At 35.9% G+C, this 21,497-nt stretch overlaps 1 protein-coding gene across 1 annotated transcript in view; it reads right to left on the bottom strand.

Annotated features, from left to right (window-relative positions):
* Positions 1 to 19,142: 19,142 nt before the first annotated feature.
* The window catches only part of LOC127102830 (serine/threonine-protein phosphatase 7 long form homolog), a 50,979-nt gene continuing 48,624 nt past the window's right edge, over positions 19,143 to 21,497 (bottom strand). The window contains exon 3 of the mRNA XM_051040158.1: positions 19,143 to 19,344. Coding sequence (XP_050896115.1) covers positions 19,143 to 19,344 — 202 coding nt within the window. The remainder of the gene's footprint in view (positions 19,345 to 21,497) is intronic.

Genomic DNA, 21,497 nt, shown 5'->3' with positions numbered 1-21,497 from the left:
TATCTTCTCTTATGGAAAATAAAAACACATATATCAAGAATATAAAATCAAAATTTGACTACATTTGGATACGCAGTTATCACCATAGAAATATGATGGGAATTTCTAACTAAAGAATTGAGTCTATTGAAAAAATCGCAAAATTCCATGTTGATAAAAGATAGAGTTTATATAAAGTGACATATTTTACCTTACAAATCGATTTATAAGATTGAGTTAGACGCAATCCATCTATTCTAATATTGTATTTGAATTTTTTGATCAGATTATGGATCGTCCACCGTTAATATATATATGCACCAAACTCAATAATTATATGTATAAGAGAATGTATGGGAACAATCCTAAAATCTCACATTAGATTGAATTTTTTTTTATATAAAGTGACACCTTTTATATTAAATCGTTTTCTAAAGTTGAGCTAAACACAACCCAGATAGATCGGGTCGTGGTTGCATTTTTTTGTTACCTAAGTGGTTGTACTTGTGATTTTTTTCCTTCTACATAACCATGTTTTTCAATTAAAATACCACAATAATCATCTTTTCCCACAATTAATCAAAATATCCATGTTTCAAATAAAAATATTTTATATCAAAGAGGAGGCACCACACACACCGACACATGCATTAAAAATTAAATTCATGCGCCACACACATTGACGCATGCACCATCAATGCGTCAGTCCTGTTGGTGCCAATGTTGTAGGGCAAAGAGGAGACGTCAATGAGTGTGGCGCTTATGTGTATTCCTATTTTTTTATTTATAAATAGGTCATTCTTTCCCCAATATTTTTTACACATCTTCTCATTTCATTTTTAATTTTTTTCTTTAAATTATCTAACATGATTATTAAAAGAGATGGGTATGTTTGTTATTCAATTCTTAAGTCTTCGTTGAGGAACTGAGTTTGGAGCACCCAAACTTTAGAGCATCTTAAGAGGATCTTGGTTTGTTGGTTAGACAGAGAAATCAAAAAAGGTGAAAAATTAGAAGAGTTAATAAGCTTGTTTCGGTGTTCAACATCAAGAATGAGGATAACGAAGTACAATGTGTATGGAAGTCAGTTAAAACTAACAGTGATGTTCATGTTATGATGTACGAACCATATGATATTGTTTTGATGGTTGTAATATCTTAGATATGTTTTAAGTGTTAAATCTTTTTATTTTTTCTTCGTGTTGTTGTTTTAGGCGTGTTTGTGTTCGTTTTGTTTGTAATCAAAAGTTGTATTCAATATTAAATTTCTTGGTTACAAAAAATAAATTATATTTCAAGAGTGCATACAATAATTATATCATGGAGTTTGTTTCAATTTTGGGACAATGTGTCAGTGAGTGTTCAGACTGACGACATATACCACATAATCTTACAGTTTTTTCAAGCGAATCCATTTCAGTTCTAATACGCGTGCTGTTAGGGTGACCCTTTTTTTCCTTCACATGTTTTCATTGTGTCACACTATGTCCCCTTGATATGTAGGCCAACATTCCTCATTTCTACCACCAGAAAGACATTATTGTACACATTGAATATATTTATGACTTTGTAAATGGCAAATAGATGCTTGGAAGGGTCCTGACGAGCATATGAACATGCCACAATGATATGGGAGCAAGATATACAAAAGGCTTGAAACTTTCTGTAATCGCACCAACCTCTATTTAGTTCGACCTGATAGTATCCCTTTGGCCTCCCCTCATTATGGTCAATTGTCTCCTCTATATTGAAAGTGTGTCTATGATTCTCAAACATTGTAACCACATGTTTGTTACCTTTGGCAGTTTCCACCTTAACAAATTTCATATAACTTTCACTAGACAAGTGCCTCGATTCTAACAATGAACTCCACTTTGAACCTTTGGTCCTGAATAATGACCCTCACCTAAAATAGGCTACTCTTACCAACGCGGTTATGAGTAACTTTCTGGTTTATTTGAAGATATAGTTCATTGATTATACATGATTTATAGTCATGTGGTCCCATAATTGACCATTTGCAAAAGCCCTAGTCCACTTCTCTATTGGATTATTATCGATCCACCTTAATGCATCCGCATTTGACAATATGATCTCTTAGCGGTTGTGTTGGAATGATGGTTAAGTTAACACATACTCTGCGTTCACAACTCTTTTCTGAAGCGTCTTGTCTCTGATTTCCCGCATGAATTATGTGCAATATGTCTAATGTAGTAGACATGCGTAGAAGAAGGATCTTTCCAACCATTCTTAGGGTTATTGTATCCATTCTCAATAGATACATGTCTATCTGAAATCAAATAGAGGTTGGGTTGCGAAGCAACATGTATTTGAAGATTTTTTAGAAAAAACCAGCCACCAATAGTCTAACCTTTAACCAGAGCGAAGGAAATTTGAAAGATATTATTGTTGCCATCTTGTGTCACTGCCATGAGCAGTGTTCCTTTATACTTCCTGTACAACCATATTTCATCAATTTGAATAATAAGTTTAGATAACGCAAAATCTTTGATGCATGGATGATATGCCCAGAAGAGTTGATAGAATATTCCATTTTCACTAACAGAAATTCTGTCTGGCATAAATGCTGGCAGTGTCTCCAAAATTGTAACACTTCCCAGAGCATATGTCTTAAGTGCCACCAAATATTGTGGAAGTTCTTTGTACGAATCCTCCCAATTTCTATACACTCGCTCAACAACCTTAGTCATAACTATCCATGCCTTCCTGTATGAGGGAGTATAATTATATCGTGTAACAATATGGGAGATTATTGAACTCACCTTAAATTACAGATCCTTGCTAAATGAGAGCAAGATTTCTTGGCATATCATCTGAGAGCTTAGTTTACGATGATCCCGCAATAGATTGGTGGTAATGCAAGTGTGAGGTGGATCTATGGAACTTATTTCCCAATAATCATTTCTCTTCCTATAAGATGTTGTCAACTGAAACATGCAGAGCATGTTACGACACAAAACGACGTACATCCCCACATCAGTGTGATCTATAGTATAATCAATAGAGTTTTCCATGTGAAAATATTTAATAGCTCTCACACAATCTTCTTTTGTACAAATTTTTTTATAACTTTTTTATAGTTCTCACACTATTATTGTAAACCTAGTAATATTGGTATTTCAAAAATTAAATCTGAATATTTCACAGTCATATGTCTCACCATTGATGTGAGTGTTAATAATGTATTTTGGTGCATAAGCCATTTCATGTGTATTTTGGGTTAAGAGTAGTATGATATTGGTGTTAGAGATGTGTTTAGAATAGTTTGGAAGAGCTTAAATAGATGAAATTTGCATGGAAAAAAACACAGGTACCACATCCTTTAAAAAATCATATAAGCGCCAAATTGAATGGCCCATCCACTTTATACATGCATGCATATTGCACCCTCCCATACAGACGCTAACACTGCATGCACCACATTGAATGACACATCCCTTTATGCATGCATGCAAACTGCCTTACGACCATCCTACCATATAGCCATTTTGCCATTCGGATTGCCATGCAGACGCTGCCATGATGACACTGTGCATGCGCCATTTTAAACAACACATATGTGTAAAATACAATATATGCGACGATAGTTATGACACCAATGAGAAAATGTAACACCCCAACTTTAAATCATTAATCTCATTTAATCATTTGAGTGTTTTTATGTGTGCTTGATTTATTTAAATTTATTCTGAATTATTTGAGTTATTTTGGTGGTTTGTGGAATTTATGAGTATTTTAGTAATTTAATAATTACTGAGAATATAGAGTATTTGAGGGCGGAGAAAAAAAATTGAATTATTAGAATAATTAGAGATATTTTAAATAATGAGTTGAATAAAATAAAAATGGTTATTTTATAATTATTAAGTAAATTAGATTTTTATTAAATAATTATTTAGTGAAATTTTATTTAATAGAATAAAAGTGTTACATTATTTAGAAAATAGAAATTAATAAAATAAAATAATTATTAGGATTATTTTACTAATTATTGAGATTATTAGTAATATTATCGTTGAGAAGCACTTGGAGTTAATTATTGAAGAGTTATATTTAAACTAATGTGAGGGGACTTGAGGATACAGAGAAAACAATTAGAATTTGCGAAAGCAACCGATCGTAAAATTGGAGTTTTTGAATAGAACTTTGGGAGCGACCGTGAGGAACATGAAGATATTTGTCAAAACTTCAAATTTTGAGGTAAATCGAGGAAATTATTTTACTTACGGGTGACCTTAAGCAATCAAGATAGTGAGAGGTCATTACCCTCTTATCTCTGTATTTTATATTATACGGCCTTTGTCCTTATTGGTGATCCAGGGGGTTTGGTCAAAACCCCTAAGACCATTAATTGATGTTTTACTATATAATTTTGTATTACAATGAAATCACGTATGAATCTGTGATTGTTGTGATGCCCTTTTTGGGATTTTCTGATAATTTGTGAGTTGTATGATTACTATGATATTACTGTTATGATTTCTGAACTTTTGGGATTTTCGTAAAATTTGGAAATTATATTGCTCTGTCTGTCCTGGTGCAATCTTGTTATTTTGGTCTGCTTCTCAATGCATAGAAACTAAGCATTTTTAAAAATGTCAGAAAAACAGATTTTTCTTAAAATTGTATATTTTAACAAAAAATCGAAAAAATTGAGTACGGATTGTACGAAGGGGCTTTACGGAGCGACTGTACAGTTGTACGACGGGGTTGTACAAATGTATGGTGGGGCTGCACAGTGGGGGCTGTACGGGAAGATTGGGGACGACAGACAGCGGTTTTCGAGTTTGAGGGTCAGTTTGGAGGAATTCGAGCAATTTTATTGTCAGTAACATTTTTGACAAGTTAGGATAAAATTATTATTTTAGAGTTTTTTTTGTGGTTACTTGAGTCAAACCGTCAACCCCTAAGGAGCTCAGTAGAGTTACCACTCCTGAAAGTTATTAGTGAGACACTTTCGAGTACTTTGAGTACGCAAGGGTCACCCTAGAATTGTCATGTTTTGTTGGCGAGTTATTTAGAGTTTCCTTGTGAATTTTGTGGAATTATTTAAATTATTTTGGATTTGAGAATATATAATATAAAATATACCCCTTTGAGATGTTTTTGAGTTTATTGACTAAGTTAAGGTAAATTATTGAGTAACAACACAATTTTACTCCATGATTGATTATTGGCTTAATACAGGTTTTAGTCTCTTAACTTAATATAATATTCCACTTTAGCCCCTTAACTAAAAAGCATTACAAGTTAGCCCCTTAACATCACTTTTGTTATCCTATTTGGTCCATCGCGTCAATTTCTATCAAAAAACTTTAACTTCTGATGACGTGGTGTGACAATAAGGTCATTGGTACAAATCTGAATTAATATATATAGTTAAAAATTGATACACGGTTTAAACTGTGGGGGTTCCTCGAAAATAAAACTCCCGCAATTTAAACAATGTATCAATTTTTAACTACATATGCTAACTCATATTTGTACCAATGGCCTTGTTATCACGGCACATCACCAAAACTTAACATCTTTTGTCAAAAATTGATGGAAGAGATTAAATAGGGTAACAAAAATGAAGTTAAAAACTAACTTGTAACTTTTTTTAGTTAAGAGACTAAAGCAGAATATTAAATTAAGTTAAGGCACTTGGTGACTATTTATGCCTTGATTATTTTAAGAAAATATATAAATATATTATGTTTTGAGTTTAGTAGTAATTCAATGGAATTACAATTAGGGCATGTTATTGTCAACTTGTGGAATTTTGAGTAATTCGATGGACTTACATTAAGGCTTGTTATTGGCAAATTATGGTTCAAGAGTGTAACTTATTTTTTAGTATAAATTTTGAGATTAGATGTTGATGATTGTATGATTGTTTCAGCTTATGATGTCATAACCATGCATACATGTATATTGGAGTTAAGTAGGACTTCGGCCCAGTGAGGTCAGATTCAGAGAGGAACCATGACAGTCTCATGTCCAGAGAGGGACACGGTTCAGAGAGGAACTGGAGACAGAGACAATCAGTAACATACCTTTGATCCTAAAAACCCAGTACCACATGCATACTTGGAGGAGATGTTGTTGCATTCACATTTGCATTATGAATTGTTTGGTTGTTATTGTTGTGTGAAAATGGTTTGTGTAATTACTATTACTATCATGTTTTCTATTTTCACCGCTAACATTTCTAAGGTTTATTCTCAACATATTTTTCCAATGCGACGTGTTGATAGAACTGTATTTACAATGTGTCGGTTTTGGTAATCTCCTCAACATATTTTTCCACTTTGTTGATTATAAATGTATCATTGTATTACTTGAAAAGTGGAGACCCAAAACACACATTTCACCTTCCCACCGGCTAATGTACCGTCACACTAGAGGACATGTACATGTTGTTGGGTCTACGTATCAAAGGTAAGACTATTAATGGTAACGTAAACCAAGACAATGCAATGTATGAGGAACTTTTAGGTGCCGATTTTTTTGAAGATGCGGGAAGGGGACATAGAGTAGGAGGCGTACGCCTTACTACCGTGCATCTTCAACATCCACAAACAAACTTTCAAAATAATTCGACCGAAAAGGGAGTAGAAGGCGTTCGCCTTATTATTCCTCGAAAGAATTGACCGATTGGTGTACACCACATTGCTCAATCTTTCGTCGTTCTTCAAAAACATCTCCAACAATCAATCTAACTTCTCGCCCCCGAGCGATCGAAACCAATCAAACCCAAACACATCAATTCAACTCGTCACCCCCGCGTGACCAAAACCCTTTCAAAAGAGCACTGTCAATCCTTTCTAATGCGCACAACAAACCAGTGCTAGAGCCTCCACCGAGAGTAGACAAGCCAGCGTTTAGCCGTTAGAACGCCGACCTACACAGTCGTTCATCAAAACAAAACACACCAAATATTCGTAGTGGCCCGAACTACGAATGCTCTGATTTCCTTATTGCACCATAAGGATACGTAGGCAGGAGATTGCTGTATCTTCGTGAGCACACCAATAAAAAACCTCCCATTTCCCCCTCCTGAGGTCTTCATCCATATCTATCATCAATTCTAATCACTCGAAGCAAGTAAATAACAGTCAAATAGCAAAATCAGACTAAGAGGTTCCCGTTGAGTACAACGGACGTAAGGGGTGCTAATACCTTCCCCTTGTGTAGTCGACTCCCGAACCCGAATATGGTTGCGACGACCATTATTCCATTTTCTTAAAGGTTTTCTCGATATTTCCCTATTCCTTCATTGGGATAAATAAAGTTCGGTGGCGACTCTGTTTCGAACAACATTTTTACCGCGTTCCATCGCGAGGGATCGCATTATCATTTTTTTTGAGGTGCGACACATAGTATTTATCTAAGGTACCTTAAATAGCATTACCAATATTTGGTATTAACTGAAGGTTCAACCGAGAACGAAAAAATAATCAAAACTATATGTTATATTATAATACTATTTGGTCACCTTTTGTTTCTTGGAACTAATGGTAATACTGTAAATATTATGTATTTATCTTTGTTAAGAGACATAGATACAATAAGATCATATAGTTTGGGTTCAGCCGTTTTGTCCCATCTATATAGTTCTTTGTGTAAAAATGCACATAAGGTACTTGTTCATTTTATTCCTAGGCTCTTTTGCTCCATGTATGGGCTTGGCCAAGAATGTCGTCCCTAACCCCTGTCAACGAGAACGACTTCACATTCCCTTATGCGACAAAATAAGTTTTTAACATTATTTCCATTTACTTACTTTCTACAATAAATGTTTAACATTATTTCCATTTACTTGCTTTATACAATAAATAACTCTAAATAATTTATTTTCACTCTTTTGGTTTAGGTGGTCCACTCGAGGGATAAACTACAACAAATACCCTAAAGAATGTATCACGGTCCATCGAAACCTTTTGGATCACCTTGGACCAGACGATCTATTACAACTAAATTATTCATCATCTCGCTAATATAGTTTTAATATTAACCATTTACTAATCTAGTAATATATTATTTTCTCAATAATATATTTGGAGGCCATATCTAGGCCTGGAACCTGAAATTAACCCCGAAGATGTTGCAGTTTGAAATACAAAAACAACTATCATCAGGTTCACTACTGCGGAGATGTACCATAGTGATCGTGTCAAGTTGTAGTTCAGCATGCATCAAGAAATTACAGATTCCCCGAAGTGTTTGGGATAATGGCATTAACTTATATTCGATGCCCAATGAAATTTTACTAATTGGAGAGACTTCTTTAAGAATGCGTGATGTCATTGGAAGCACCATCATCAACAAGTCATAAACAAAGTTGTCATGCCATATGAATCTAGACCAACTCAAAATTATATGAATTGGTATAGATTCATTACAACAACTTATTTTTTGTTTGAATTGAGGTATTTGAACGACCCACACCTACGAGCTTCATCATCAAACACCCAACATGATTACTAACACAACTACACCCAACAACCAACCCAACAAAATTATCATCCCACCTACACCTAACAACCAACCCAACATGAATACCAACCCAACAAAATTATCATCCCACCTACACCTAACAACCAACCCAACATGAATACCAACCCACCTACACCTAACAACCAACCCAACAACATTACCAAACAACATACACCCAACAACCAACCAACCATGATTACCAAACCACATACAACCAAATTATTCAGAATGAAGGATGATGAAGACATTGAAACCATGTTTTCTAGGTTTCAGGTTCTTGTATTTGGAATTCAGGTTCTAAACAAGATCTACACTACATATGATCATGTCAATATGATTCTTAGGAGTCTTCCTATCATATACATACCTAAAGTGATAGCTATTCAGGAGGCTAAAGACTTAAACACATTAATTATTTAAATTCTTAACAACAATCTCCAGAGCTCTGATATGGAGCTCAATGGAGATGAACCTGTGATACAACCAAAGCTTATGGATTTGAAATCTTTTGCTAAAACTACCAAGGCTCCTCAAGCATGGGAGTCTGAAGAAGCTTCTCATATAGAAGGTTCTGAAGATGACTCAGATGATAAGGAAATGACCTTTATCATTAAAAGGTTTCAGTATATGTCCAAGAAGAACAAGATATTCTTTGGCAAAAGCAGTGGCTTCAGAGGATCTGGCTCTAGAGAAAAGAAGGATGATCAGAAGGGATGTTTCATCTGCAAGAAGTCGGGTAACTTCATTGTTGATTGTCCTAAACTACAAAACGACAAGTGTTAAAGAATGGAAGCTTTCAGAAATATAACTTCACAAAAAATTCAAGAAGAGTCTCATGGCAACATGGGATGGACTTGACAATGAAGAAGACTCTAAAAAGGATGAAGAGAAAGTCAACCTTTCTTTGATGACTCTTACATCTTCTGAAGCAGAATCTGATTCAGATTCTGGTTCAGAGTCCGAGGAAGAGGATGAAGTATTTTCTAAACTATCTTGTTCTGATTTAATTACTTTCATTCAAGATCTCATGGGAAGATATCAAGAGAAATCTAGACACATGAAAATATTGAAAAAGCAATATGATCTTTTTAAGGAAGAATTAAATTCTATTCAAAACAAAAAATGATGCCCTAGAGAAGGAACATATTGCTCTAGTAAAGGAAGTCTTTGATAAACCTCTTGATGAGCATGAAATAACTCTTCAAGAGTTATCATAAATGATTTGATTAGAATTAAACTTGATTCTATGACGTATGGAGTAAGTAGGAGCAAAGGGGAAGGTATTGGCTACTCCCAAAAATCTTTTAATATAATGTTTGAAACCTTGAGTAAACCAAAATATCCTTCTTCTTCAAGCTCTGCTCGAAAAGGGCTTGACTCTTATTTTGTACCTGCTGCTAAAATTGCAAAGGTTCTAAACCAGTTGAAACCTAAAGTTGTTGAGTTAGGGGTGAAGGAGAAGGGCGATCCAAAACGCAACGGAATTTAAAATTTCTCCTTTAATGGTCCTTATGAATGGGCATGATCTCTGATAGAATTGTTACCTCTTGTGGCGATTATAACCTTTGATGTAGATCTACGAAGCGATCACGAACGTTGAACAATGACAACGCCTCTACTCAGTCCACACGAACAGATTCCTTCAATCTCAGTGCTAGCTGCTACGAATGAAGGCTTTGAGTGAGAGAGAGAGAGAGAGAGAGAGAGAGAGAGAGAGAGAGAAACGAAATTGCAACTGCAACAATGCTTCTACACAAGGGTTCTATTTATAAAACCACTTGTGTGGGGTGCAAGCTAAAAAGCCCACTCAGGTGTATATGGCCCATATCTTATAATATGCCAAAATCACTTAAGCGCGTGGTACCTTACCATATTTCGTATTCTACTTAAGTACACCGTACCTTACCTTGTTCTATAATTCACTTAAGGGCACCGTACATTACAGTATTCCTTAATTACTCTATCTCTCATCAATCCGTCATTTGTGTGTGACCCTATAGGTTTTCGCGGCATTGACAATTATATTAAATCACGTATTTAACATAATAAACAGTGAGCGGTATCTAGCAACACATCACTGCTACCCAAGACACGAAAATGTCATGTGATCTGACAAATCCTTCTGTGATAATAATTATGTGTATAATTACCCTTTTTCCCTTATGTCTATATTGAACACAAGACATAGACCGTGCCATCCTTGTCCAGTTCAATATTGGGCCCATAGACATTTATCCTGTTATGCAGGATGGGCAAATTCCATCTAGGTCACTCATGTCCCTTAGCATGCTTCGTGAAGTACCCATCAACTGTCTTTATGGTCATCCAATTACGGACAACGTTTGATCAGCAATAAGGCACTCGACTTTAAATCTAGGGTCCATAGTGGTTTCAGGTTGAAGGGTGGTATACACCATTATCACCATAAGAATAACTTATGACACTTTGCATAACATTCTATATAGTATTCTCATAGCGGGTCAATCCAGTATAAATATTACTCTTAATATTCATACCTATGTTTAAGACTTGATAACTCCTTATCCATGATCCATGAGATGTGATCATCAGTCTATAAACATAATAGTCTTCATGCTTTAATGTTATCCCACTTCACAATAAAGCTTGACTACGGATACTTATTGTCCTTATGTTTAATGTGATCTCATGATTAAGTCATACTTGATACATTAAACGGACTAGCTATACTAGGGACTTTATTAAACAAACATAATAAAGAAAAAGCCTTTTATTATTAATAAATAATTCAATACAAGTACCAAAAGTATTGGCCTCTAGGGCTTACACCAACAATCTCCCACTAGCACTATAGCCAATCAGGCATACCCCTAATGCCCATAGATCTTGTATGGCCATCATGCTTCTGCTGCGCAAGAGGCTTTTTCAGTGGGTCAGCAATATTGTCAAGTGTAGGTACTCTGCATATTTTCACATCTCCTCTATCTATTATCTCTCGAATGAGGTGATAACGCCTAAGTATGTGTTTGGATCGTTGGTGAGATCTAGGCTCCTTATCTTGTGCGATAGCACCATTGTTATCATAATAGAGACCAATGGGATCCACAATGCTAGGAACTATGTCAAGTTCACTAATGAACTTTTTGATCCAAACAGCTTCCTTCACTGCACTAGAGGCAACAATATACTCGGCCTCGGTTGTAGAATCAGCAACTGTATCTTGCTTTGAACTTTTCCAGCTCACAGTGCCACCATTTAAGCAAAAACACATAACCATTGGAATCATGCATATTAAAGCATCTCAGCACTTTGTCTATGTATGTACTCTGACTTAGGCCAAGCAGTTTTGTGATCTATCTCTATAGATTATGATTCCTAATATATAGGCTGCTTCTCCTAGGTCCTTCATAAAAAAACATTTCCCTAACCAAGACTTTACTTGTTGCAGGGTAGGGACATCGTTTCCAATGAGTAATATGTCATCTACATATAATACCAGGAAAACGATCATGCTCCCACTAACCTTCTTGTAGACACAAGGCTCATCTTCGTTCTTGATTCATAAGTAATACATCACCTTGATTAGTTATGAGATATCCATATCTCTCAGGTAGGTGACGTATCCTGCCTGACCTACGCTAGTCTTGTTCTACTTGAGCAGGTTGCTCTTCCATTGTGTTTCCTGCTCTAATTCCTCCATAGGTGTATCAATGCTTTGTGATTCTTGAATTTCTTCAAGCTCTACTTTCCTCCCACTGATTCCTTTGGAAATAAAATCCTTTTCTAGGAAAACTCCAGTTAGAGCGACAAACACTTTGCCCTCAGAAGGATTGTAGAAGTAATACCCTCTTGTTTCTTTAGGATACCCCACAAATAAGCATTTGTCAGATTTGGGCTCAAGCTTAGTTGAAACTTGTCGTTTCACATAAACTTTGCAACCCCAAATCTTCATGTAAGACATATGTGGTTTCTCACCACTCCATATCTCATATGGTGTCTTCTCAACCTTTTTAGATGGAACACGGTTAAGTGTGTAAGCTGATGTCAATAGTGCATGTCCCCAAAAGGAGTTTGGAAGATCAGCGTGACTCATCATGGATCGGACCATATCTAATAGGGTTCGAATTCTTCTCTCAGATACACCATTCCATTAGGGTGTTCCAGGAGGAGTAAGCTGGGATAGGATCCCACACTCTTTTAGATGGTCATCAAACTCTAGGCTTAAATACTCACCACCTCGATCTGATCGAAGAGTTTTAATATTCTTACCTAGTTGGTTTTGTACTTCATTCTTGAATTCCTTGAACTTTTCAAAGGACTCCGATTTGTGTTTCATTAGATACACATAACCATATCTACTGAAATCATCAGTAAATATGATGAAGTACTGAAAACCTCCTCTGGCTAGTATGTTCAGTGGTCCACATACATCAGTATGTATGAGGGCCAAAAGATCATTAGCTCTTTCACCTTTTCCTGTGAATGGAGACTTTGTCATCTTTCCAATTAAACAAGATTTGCATGTCTCATATGATTCATAATCAAAAGAGTCCAAGAGTCCATCTTTATGGAGTTTGGAAATGTGTTTCTCATTTATGTGGCCTAATCGACAATGCCAAAGGTAAGTTGGATTTAACTCATTAGGTTTCATCCTTTTTAGTATTAATGTTATAAATAGGCATTTCAAGATCAAGGACATATAGTCCATTGTTCATTTGTGCAGTAGCATTGAATATATCATTCAAATAAACTGAGCAACAATTGTTCTTTATTATAAATGAAAAACCAAACTTGTCCAAACAAGAAACGGAAATAATATTCCTGCTAATTGCAGGTACAAAATAACAATTCTCTAACTGAATTATTAAACCACTAGGTAAAGTCAATACATAAGTTCCTACGGCTAAAGCAGCAACCTTTGCTCCATTGCCAACTCGTAGGTCGACTTCACCTTTTGCCAAATCTCTACTCCTTTTTAGTCCCTGCACATTGGTACAAATGTGAGAACCACATCCAGTATCTAATACCCATGATGCAGAAGTAGATAAATTAATTTCAATAACAAAAATACCTGAAGTTGAAGTCTCTACTCCATTATTCTTATCTTCCAGGTACTTTGGGCAGTTTCTCTTCCAGTGTCCGGTCTTACCGCAATGGAAGCAGGTGCCTTCTTTTGCTATACCTCCACTAGGCTTCAAAGCAGCAATAGTGGGTTTGGGTTTGGCAACTTCCTTGCCTTTCCCTTTATCACCCTGCTTGGTGGGCCTTTTGTTCTGTCTCTTTCCATTTCTGATCATCAGAATGGACTTCCCTTTTGACTTCAGATTCTGCTTAGCAGTTCTTAACATGGCTAGCAGTTCAGGAAGAGATTTGTCCATATCAATCATATTGAAATTTAGGACAAATTGACTGAATCTATCTGGCAACGATTGCAAGATCAAATCAGTCGCAAGTTCCTTTCCGAGGGGAAAACCCAACCTCTCAAGGTTTTCCACATACCCAATCATCTTGAGCACATGGGGACCTACAGGGGCTCCCTCAGCTAACTTGTCTTGAAAAAGAGCTTTTGAAACTTCAAACCTTTCATGCCTTTCTTGCTCTTGATAGAGCATCTTCAGGTGTTCGATCATATCGAACGCTGCCATGTTCTCATGTTGCTTTTGTAACTCTGAGTTCATGATAGCTAGCATGAGACAAACAGTTTCATTGGCATCATCGACATGCTTCTTATAAGCATCTCTTTCTGCCTTATGTGCAGAACTAGGAGGTTCCTCTTCAGGAACAGGTTTCTCCAAGACGTACAACTTTCTATCATGTTTGAGGATAATCCTCAGATTTCGGTGTCAATCCAGAAAATTTGTCCCAGACAATTTTTCCTTGTCAAGGATTAATCGCAAAATGTTGTTAGAGGTGTTTGTTGTCATGGTAATCTACATGAAAATAATGAAAATATAAGTATCAATAACATATTTAATTAGGCCTTTAATTAAATATGCTCCCACTATTTTACTCAAAACAAATGACCCTCATCATTTGATTCGGAAAATCCCGTTGGAAGATTTTCTAGTGGGTCGAGATCCATATTTCACTTCGTTCTAAGTCCGCGTAGGCGGATTACACAAAACTAGGTTATTCAGGTAGGAACTCCTTCCAATTGTATCTCATACAACTCTCGAAAATTTCAGTTGGGTGAATAACTCCTTATTCCAATCCATCATATGGATCATTCCCAACTCTTGCTTCTAAACATATATAATATTATTATAATTTATTAAGTTTGACCCATTGTCTTAGCAGTTGGATATTACAATTATCCCATCGCACCTTACTAATATAGAACATGCACCTCGCGTAGGCGAAACCTACATTATCCGATACTAGTCTTGATGAGTGCTAAAACTTGGAAAGCAAACATATATAATATTATTATAATTTGTTTAGTTAAGTTTGACCCACTGTCTTAGCAGTTGGATATTACAATTATCCCATCGCAACTTACTAATATAGAATATGCACCTCGCGTAGGCGAAACCTACATTATCCGATACTAGTCTTGATGAGTGCTAAAACTTGGAAAGCATAAACTTAATATTCAGTTTGAGGGAATTGCAATTGTTTTGATCTCACCAGCTTATTTATCATATAAATCGTCTCTCACATGCATCAATATATATTCACATGCATCAACATATATACACATGCATCAACATACATAATGAAACAGTTATGACCCCTAGCGCAATTGTTCTCCCAAGCCAATGAGAGAACCTAAGCTAACCTAATAACGATCTAAGCTTCTCCAAGCAAGATCTTCAAGGTTGTCCTCCTTTGATATTGAATTCTTCTCTTTCTTCATAACATTGTCCTCCTTTGATATTGAATTCTTCTCTTTCTTCATAACATTGTCCTCCTTTGATATTGAATTCTTCTTTTTCTTCATAACATTACATTACAGAAGAAACTCGTTTTACATACGAGGGATTGAGATGAGAAAAGAAGTTACATTAAGAGATTAAAAGGAGAGAGGCACGACACGCAGGTCGTATTTAAAACCCAAAACAAAATAAAGGAAAACTAAGGCCATAACCGATCACCGCAAGACAATAATAATAAACAAATTATTATTATTATTATTAATTTTAATTATTTTAATTAATTAAAACCAAATTAAATTTCGGCGACCGATCACACTACGCAGAGTCAGCCAAAATTTTTAATGAACAATTCATTTGAAATCGACGTCGTTTTTCGCATCAACACTTGATACTTTAAAGCACAACTCTTGCGCAGTCACAACCCTAATCGCATAACTCTTTGACAACACAACCCTTGTGCCGTCATTAACCCTAATGCATAACTCTTTGACAACACAACCCTTGTGCAGTCATTAACCCTAATGTATAACTCTTTGACAACACAAGCCTTGTGCCGTCATTAACCCTAATGCACCAATTTCAGACCGTCAAACACATCTCGATTGTTGATTCAGTATGATTGATCAACATGTCATTGCTTCACCATACTAATGTCGGATCAAGAAGCAAACGACCATTGATTGCTCAAAGGAAAACAACTATTAAGTGTTTGAATGAATGAAACAGAAACAGTATATCATATATACCGTATTTTGCATCAGGATTACTTATATCATATATATAACTTGATCGATCTCAATTTAATTACTCGTTTATTCTTTGATTCATTCTGTCTTTTAATCGTATTAATACAGATAATACAGAAAATAAACAGCTATCAGATGCATGGTTTCGTAAGTGGCTCTGATACCACTGAAGGAGAAGGGCAATCCAAAGTGCAGCGGAATTTAAAATTTCTCCTTTAATGATCCTTACGAATGGGCATGATCAGTGATAGAATCATTACCTCTTGTGGCGATTATAACCTTTGATGCAGATCTACGAAGAGATCACGAACGTTGAACAATGACAACGCCTTTACTCAGTCCACACGAACGAATTCCTTCTATCTCAGTGCTAGCTGCTACGAATGAAGGCTTTGAGTGAGAGAGAGAGAGAGAGAGAGAGAGAGAGAGAGAGAGAAACGAAATTGCAACTGCAACAATGCTTCTACACAAGGGTTCTATTTATAGAACCACTTGTGTGGGCTGCAAGTTAAAAAGCTCACTCAAGTGTATATGGCCCATATCTTATAATATGCCAAAATCACTTAAGCACATGGTACCTTACCATATTTCGTATTCTACTTAAGTACACCGTACCTTACGATGTTCTATAATTCACTTAAGGGCACCGTACATTATGGTATTCCTTAATTACTCTATCTCTCATCAATCCGTCCTTTGTGTGTGACCCTATAGGTTTTCACGGCATTGGCAATTATATTAAATCACGTATTTAACATAATAAATAGTGAGCGGTATCTAGCAACACATCACTGCTACCCAAGACACGAAAATGTCATGTGATCTGACAAATCCTTCTGTGATAATAATTATGTGTATAATTACCCTTTTTCCCTTATGTCTATATTGAACACAAGACATAGACCGTGTCATCCTTGTCCAGTTCAATATTGGGCCCATAGACATTTATTCTGTTACGCAGGATGGGCAAATTCCATCTAGGTCACTCATGTCCCTTAGCATGCTTCGTGGAGTACCCATCAACTGTCTTTATGGTCATCCAATTACGAACAACGTTTAATCAGCAATAAGGCACCCGACTCTACATCTAGGGTCCATAGTGGTTTCAGGTCGGAGGGTGGTATACACCATTATCACCATGAGAATACTTTATGACACTTTGTATAACATTCTATATAGTATTCTCATAGCGAGTCAATCCAATATAAATATTACTCTTAATATTCATACATATGTTTAAGACTTGATAACTATTTATCCATGATCCATGAGATGTGATCATCAGTCTATAAACATAATAGTCTTCATGCTTTAATGTTATCCCACTTCACAATAAAGCTTGACTACGGATAATTTAAGAATAGTGTCCTTGTGTTTAATGTGATCTCATGATTAAGTCATACTTGATACATTAAACGGACTAGCTATTCTAGGAACTTTATTAAACAAACATAATAAAGAAAAAGCCTTTTATTATTAATAAATAATTCGATACAAGTACCAAAAGTATTGGCCTCTAGGGCTTACACCAACAAGGGGTTATGAAGAAACCATAACCTAAGACTCTAAAGTCAAAGGTTCTGAAGAAGCCAGAACCTAAGATACAAGGAGCTAAGGTTCTGAAAGGTTCATAACCTAAAGCTAAGGTCCATTCAAGATAACAAACTTTTAAATCAAAAGTCTTGAATGATCCCAAGCCTTATCATATGATAGAAAAGGTACAAAACAAGAAGAAACCTGTTAGAACTAACCCTAAAGAACCCATAAGATTATGGGTACCACTACTACAAATAACACATCTAATATCGGCCGCAAAATTCATTTAACCTCGACTACACAGGCGAGGTAACAAAGGGCAACATGAAAAGCAATCACTTGCCACCTTGGTGATTCTAAAACCGAGGTTAGAAATTAAAAGGTCATGAGTTTGATCCCCAACATCAACATTTTTATTATTTTCAGAACTGGATGGTGCGCCCCATATTATTACCTCAATTTTATTTAAACACTGAGGGGTAAAGTTTGTTTTTTATTTGTACTGTCGTTTGCACCTATGTTACAGTACCATATTCCTGAATATAGAACCATATTTTTAGAACCAATTACAAGAATATAGAACCATATTTTTTGGAACTTGTATTATATAACCAATTACAAAACCATTTTCAAAACTAAAATAAAGGATTATGAAACAAAAGCAATAACCAAAATGAAAAGTTTTGTAGGATGTCCAATGAGAAACAAAAGCAATAACCAAAATGAAAAGTTTTGTAGGATGTCCAATGAGATTTGTCACTGGTCCTTAAGCACCTATAGTTTGAACAATATTTGAAACTAATTAGGTCAATCAACAACAACTTTAACTATATAGTACAATGATAAAAAATGAGTAAAATTATTAATTATAAATTTCAAAAGGATATAAAACATTTACTTACTACTTTTCCCATATCCCCTCTTCATGATCACGACGAATAACATGCACATCATCTGAATAATTTTCTTCAGATGCTTGACATACATGTGTTGATAAACAAGACGTCTCAGAGTTCAAATATTGATTTTCATCAATACTATCGGGAAGATGCTTACCTTGAAGAAAAATTGACCATCTAGTGTTAGAAGGATCTGTGACATAAAAAACTTGTTTTACTTGGGTTTCCATGATGAAAGATTCGTTCTTATAAGTTGCCTTACGAATATTAACCCGTGTGAATCCCAATTCATATATTTCTACACCAGTGTTATTGTCGATCCACTTGCACTTAAATAAAGGCACTTTAAAAGAAACATAGTCAATATGCAAAATCTCATTAATGACCCCAAAATACGCCATAAATGCTAGTACTGGATTGTTATCTTTAGAACTAAAAAAGTGCATGGGTTCAACCTCAACCATAACCCCACTATTTTTCATGGTGCTACGATCATCCTTTGATCTTGCCGTATACCCATCACAACCATATCTTCGCGGGATTTCTTAGTATATTTTTTCTTGACTTTAATATTGAAAAGTGTTCCAATCAGACTATCACATACATTTTTATCCACATGCATCACATTAAGATAATGTATCAAGACTAGACCAGTATGAAAGATCAAAGAATACCGACCTCTTTTTCCAAATATTCTTCTCCATGAACTTTTTTTGTTTCTTTTCAAAGGTAACCTTAATGTGTTGTTGTTTTCTATAAACTTCTTTTCCATTTAAGGGCTTTGGAGCGATATCAAACTCCTGCTCTCCATTAAAAGCCTTATGCAATCTACAATATGAATGATTAGGTCTTAGAAATTTTTTATGCCCAAGATAAACTATCTTTTATCCATTTTCTAATTGGTGGTGACATGTATCAACTTCACATATAGGATACGCTTTATGTCCCTTGACGTTGTATCTAGACAAATTTCAGTATGTAGGAAAGTCATTGATTGTGAAAAATAACATGGAACGCAACTTAAAGTTATCACTTGTATATTCAACACCAACATCTGCCTACCAAAAAAGTCTTAAATCTTCAATTAATTGCATTAAATAAACATCAATGTCGTTCCCTGGTTGTTTTGGACCCGAAATCATAATCTTTTTCCATTTCGATAGGATTTTTACCATTTGAAGGTTTCAAAAGTTTTCACTTATATGGCCGTCATGTCTTTAACTCAACCACATTTATTTCCCCTTCTATTTTCTATGGAACTTATTGCTTCTAGCTTTCTCAGTGTTCTCATCCTTCAACCGCTCGACTTATCGAACTCTATCAGACAGTTGGGCCATATCCCTTAAATACTGGGTATCTAATTTCTTTCTAATGGAATAGTCCAGGCCACCAGCAACCATTTCAACCAATTCATGCTCTGGGACTTGGGTGAAACACCTCTCCTTGAGCAATCTAAACCTATTAAGGTATTTGTCTATAGATTCAGGAACCTTTCTTTTTACACTGGCCAGCTCTTTCAAACTTATCTTTGATTGGCCCATGTAAAACTGTTCATGAAAGATTTTTTCTAATTGATTCCAAGTGTGTATGGAATTTGGAGGTAGTGTCGTAAACCACGTAAACACATTCTTTATTAGCGATGAGGGTAAATATTTCATTTTCAAGCCCTCATTATTTTCTATGTCGCTCGCCTCACTTTGATATCTGGCGACATGTTCCATTGTGGACTCATTGGTCTCCCCGGAGAATTTGGTGAATTTAGGGACTTTCCATCCCCTAGGCAACTCAGTTTGTCGAATGAAAGTGGGTTTACGTAAACCCATGTTGAACCCATTTTGTGCCATAATCGCTTCGATAACGGTAGCTATATTGTTTTGTCCTACGATATTGTTTTGGTAGACATTCCTTCATACATGGTCAGCATCTTGATTCCTCTGCACTATAATGGGACTAGGATTATGCTGCACTATGTACTCCTCTTCGTCCCTATTTGACTTTACCTGTCGAAACCCGAGGGGTTGCCCTAGATTTTGGGTCGTTCCTATTCCAAGCGTTTCGACTTGCCTAGCATCCGACACCTGGGGCGTTGGTCGCGTCGGACTTGAGGGGCGCCGAAGAAATCGACTATTCGACCCATCTGGTTCGCCAATGCTTCGTAACTTTGGTTAGTATTGGTAATTAAAGGGTTAGATATTGTTCCCATTTGTTGGGTTAGAGTATTTACTAACTCATGGTTACTCTCATCCATTTGCTGCCTCATGGCCATCATGGATATCAAATTTAATGATGGTGTATCATGAGGAATATAACTGATTCCCCCTGGACTAAAAACTCCGCTTGTGTTCGACGCAGAAGCATGATGGCTATTAAACATTAAAATCCCAGCCGCTGTGATATCCAAATATGATGGTTGATTACTATTTGGGCATATCATCATCGACGTAGGCATACCATATGGCAGCTCTCTCCCTAATGGGGGAATTGTAAATCTTGTTTGGAATGGTGGTCTTGGATCTCTACTTCCAATGCCTCCCAAGGGATTGGTATAAAGACGCTTGGTTGTGGCAGGGGAATGACCCCTTGTGACACAACAATTGATGATGCGTTTGTCAATCCTATAGTGGCAGTTATGCCACTGATTGTCGCCATGTTTTCAACTGGGGTAAGGATAGGTCCCCCCTAGTTTCTGGTGTAACATTTTGTGGTGTATTAAAAACGCTTATATCCGTTGGTGGACGTGTCATTTTTGGCAACGATTTACCGCTCCTCAAGTGCATACATCAACAAGAGTAAATAACAACACTATGCGCATAAAGTACCAACAAACTACAAAAAGTGAAAAAATGCTGAACGTTTTTCAAAAGTTATAAAAGATAGTTAACATTGTCCCACTTGGCGTGCCAAATTGTTTCCGGTGAAAATTGATAAACAAACGCTGGTCTATTTTTATTGCAAAAAGTGACTCGAGGGGCCAACCAGTG

This window comes from Lathyrus oleraceus, chromosome 7 (genome assembly GCF_024323335.1).
Source record: "Lathyrus oleraceus cultivar Zhongwan6 chromosome 7, CAAS_Psat_ZW6_1.0, whole genome shotgun sequence".
Taxonomy (NCBI): Eukaryota; Viridiplantae; Streptophyta; class Magnoliopsida; order Fabales; family Fabaceae; genus Lathyrus; species Lathyrus oleraceus.
This window is presented reverse-complemented; position numbering and strand designations above follow the sequence as displayed.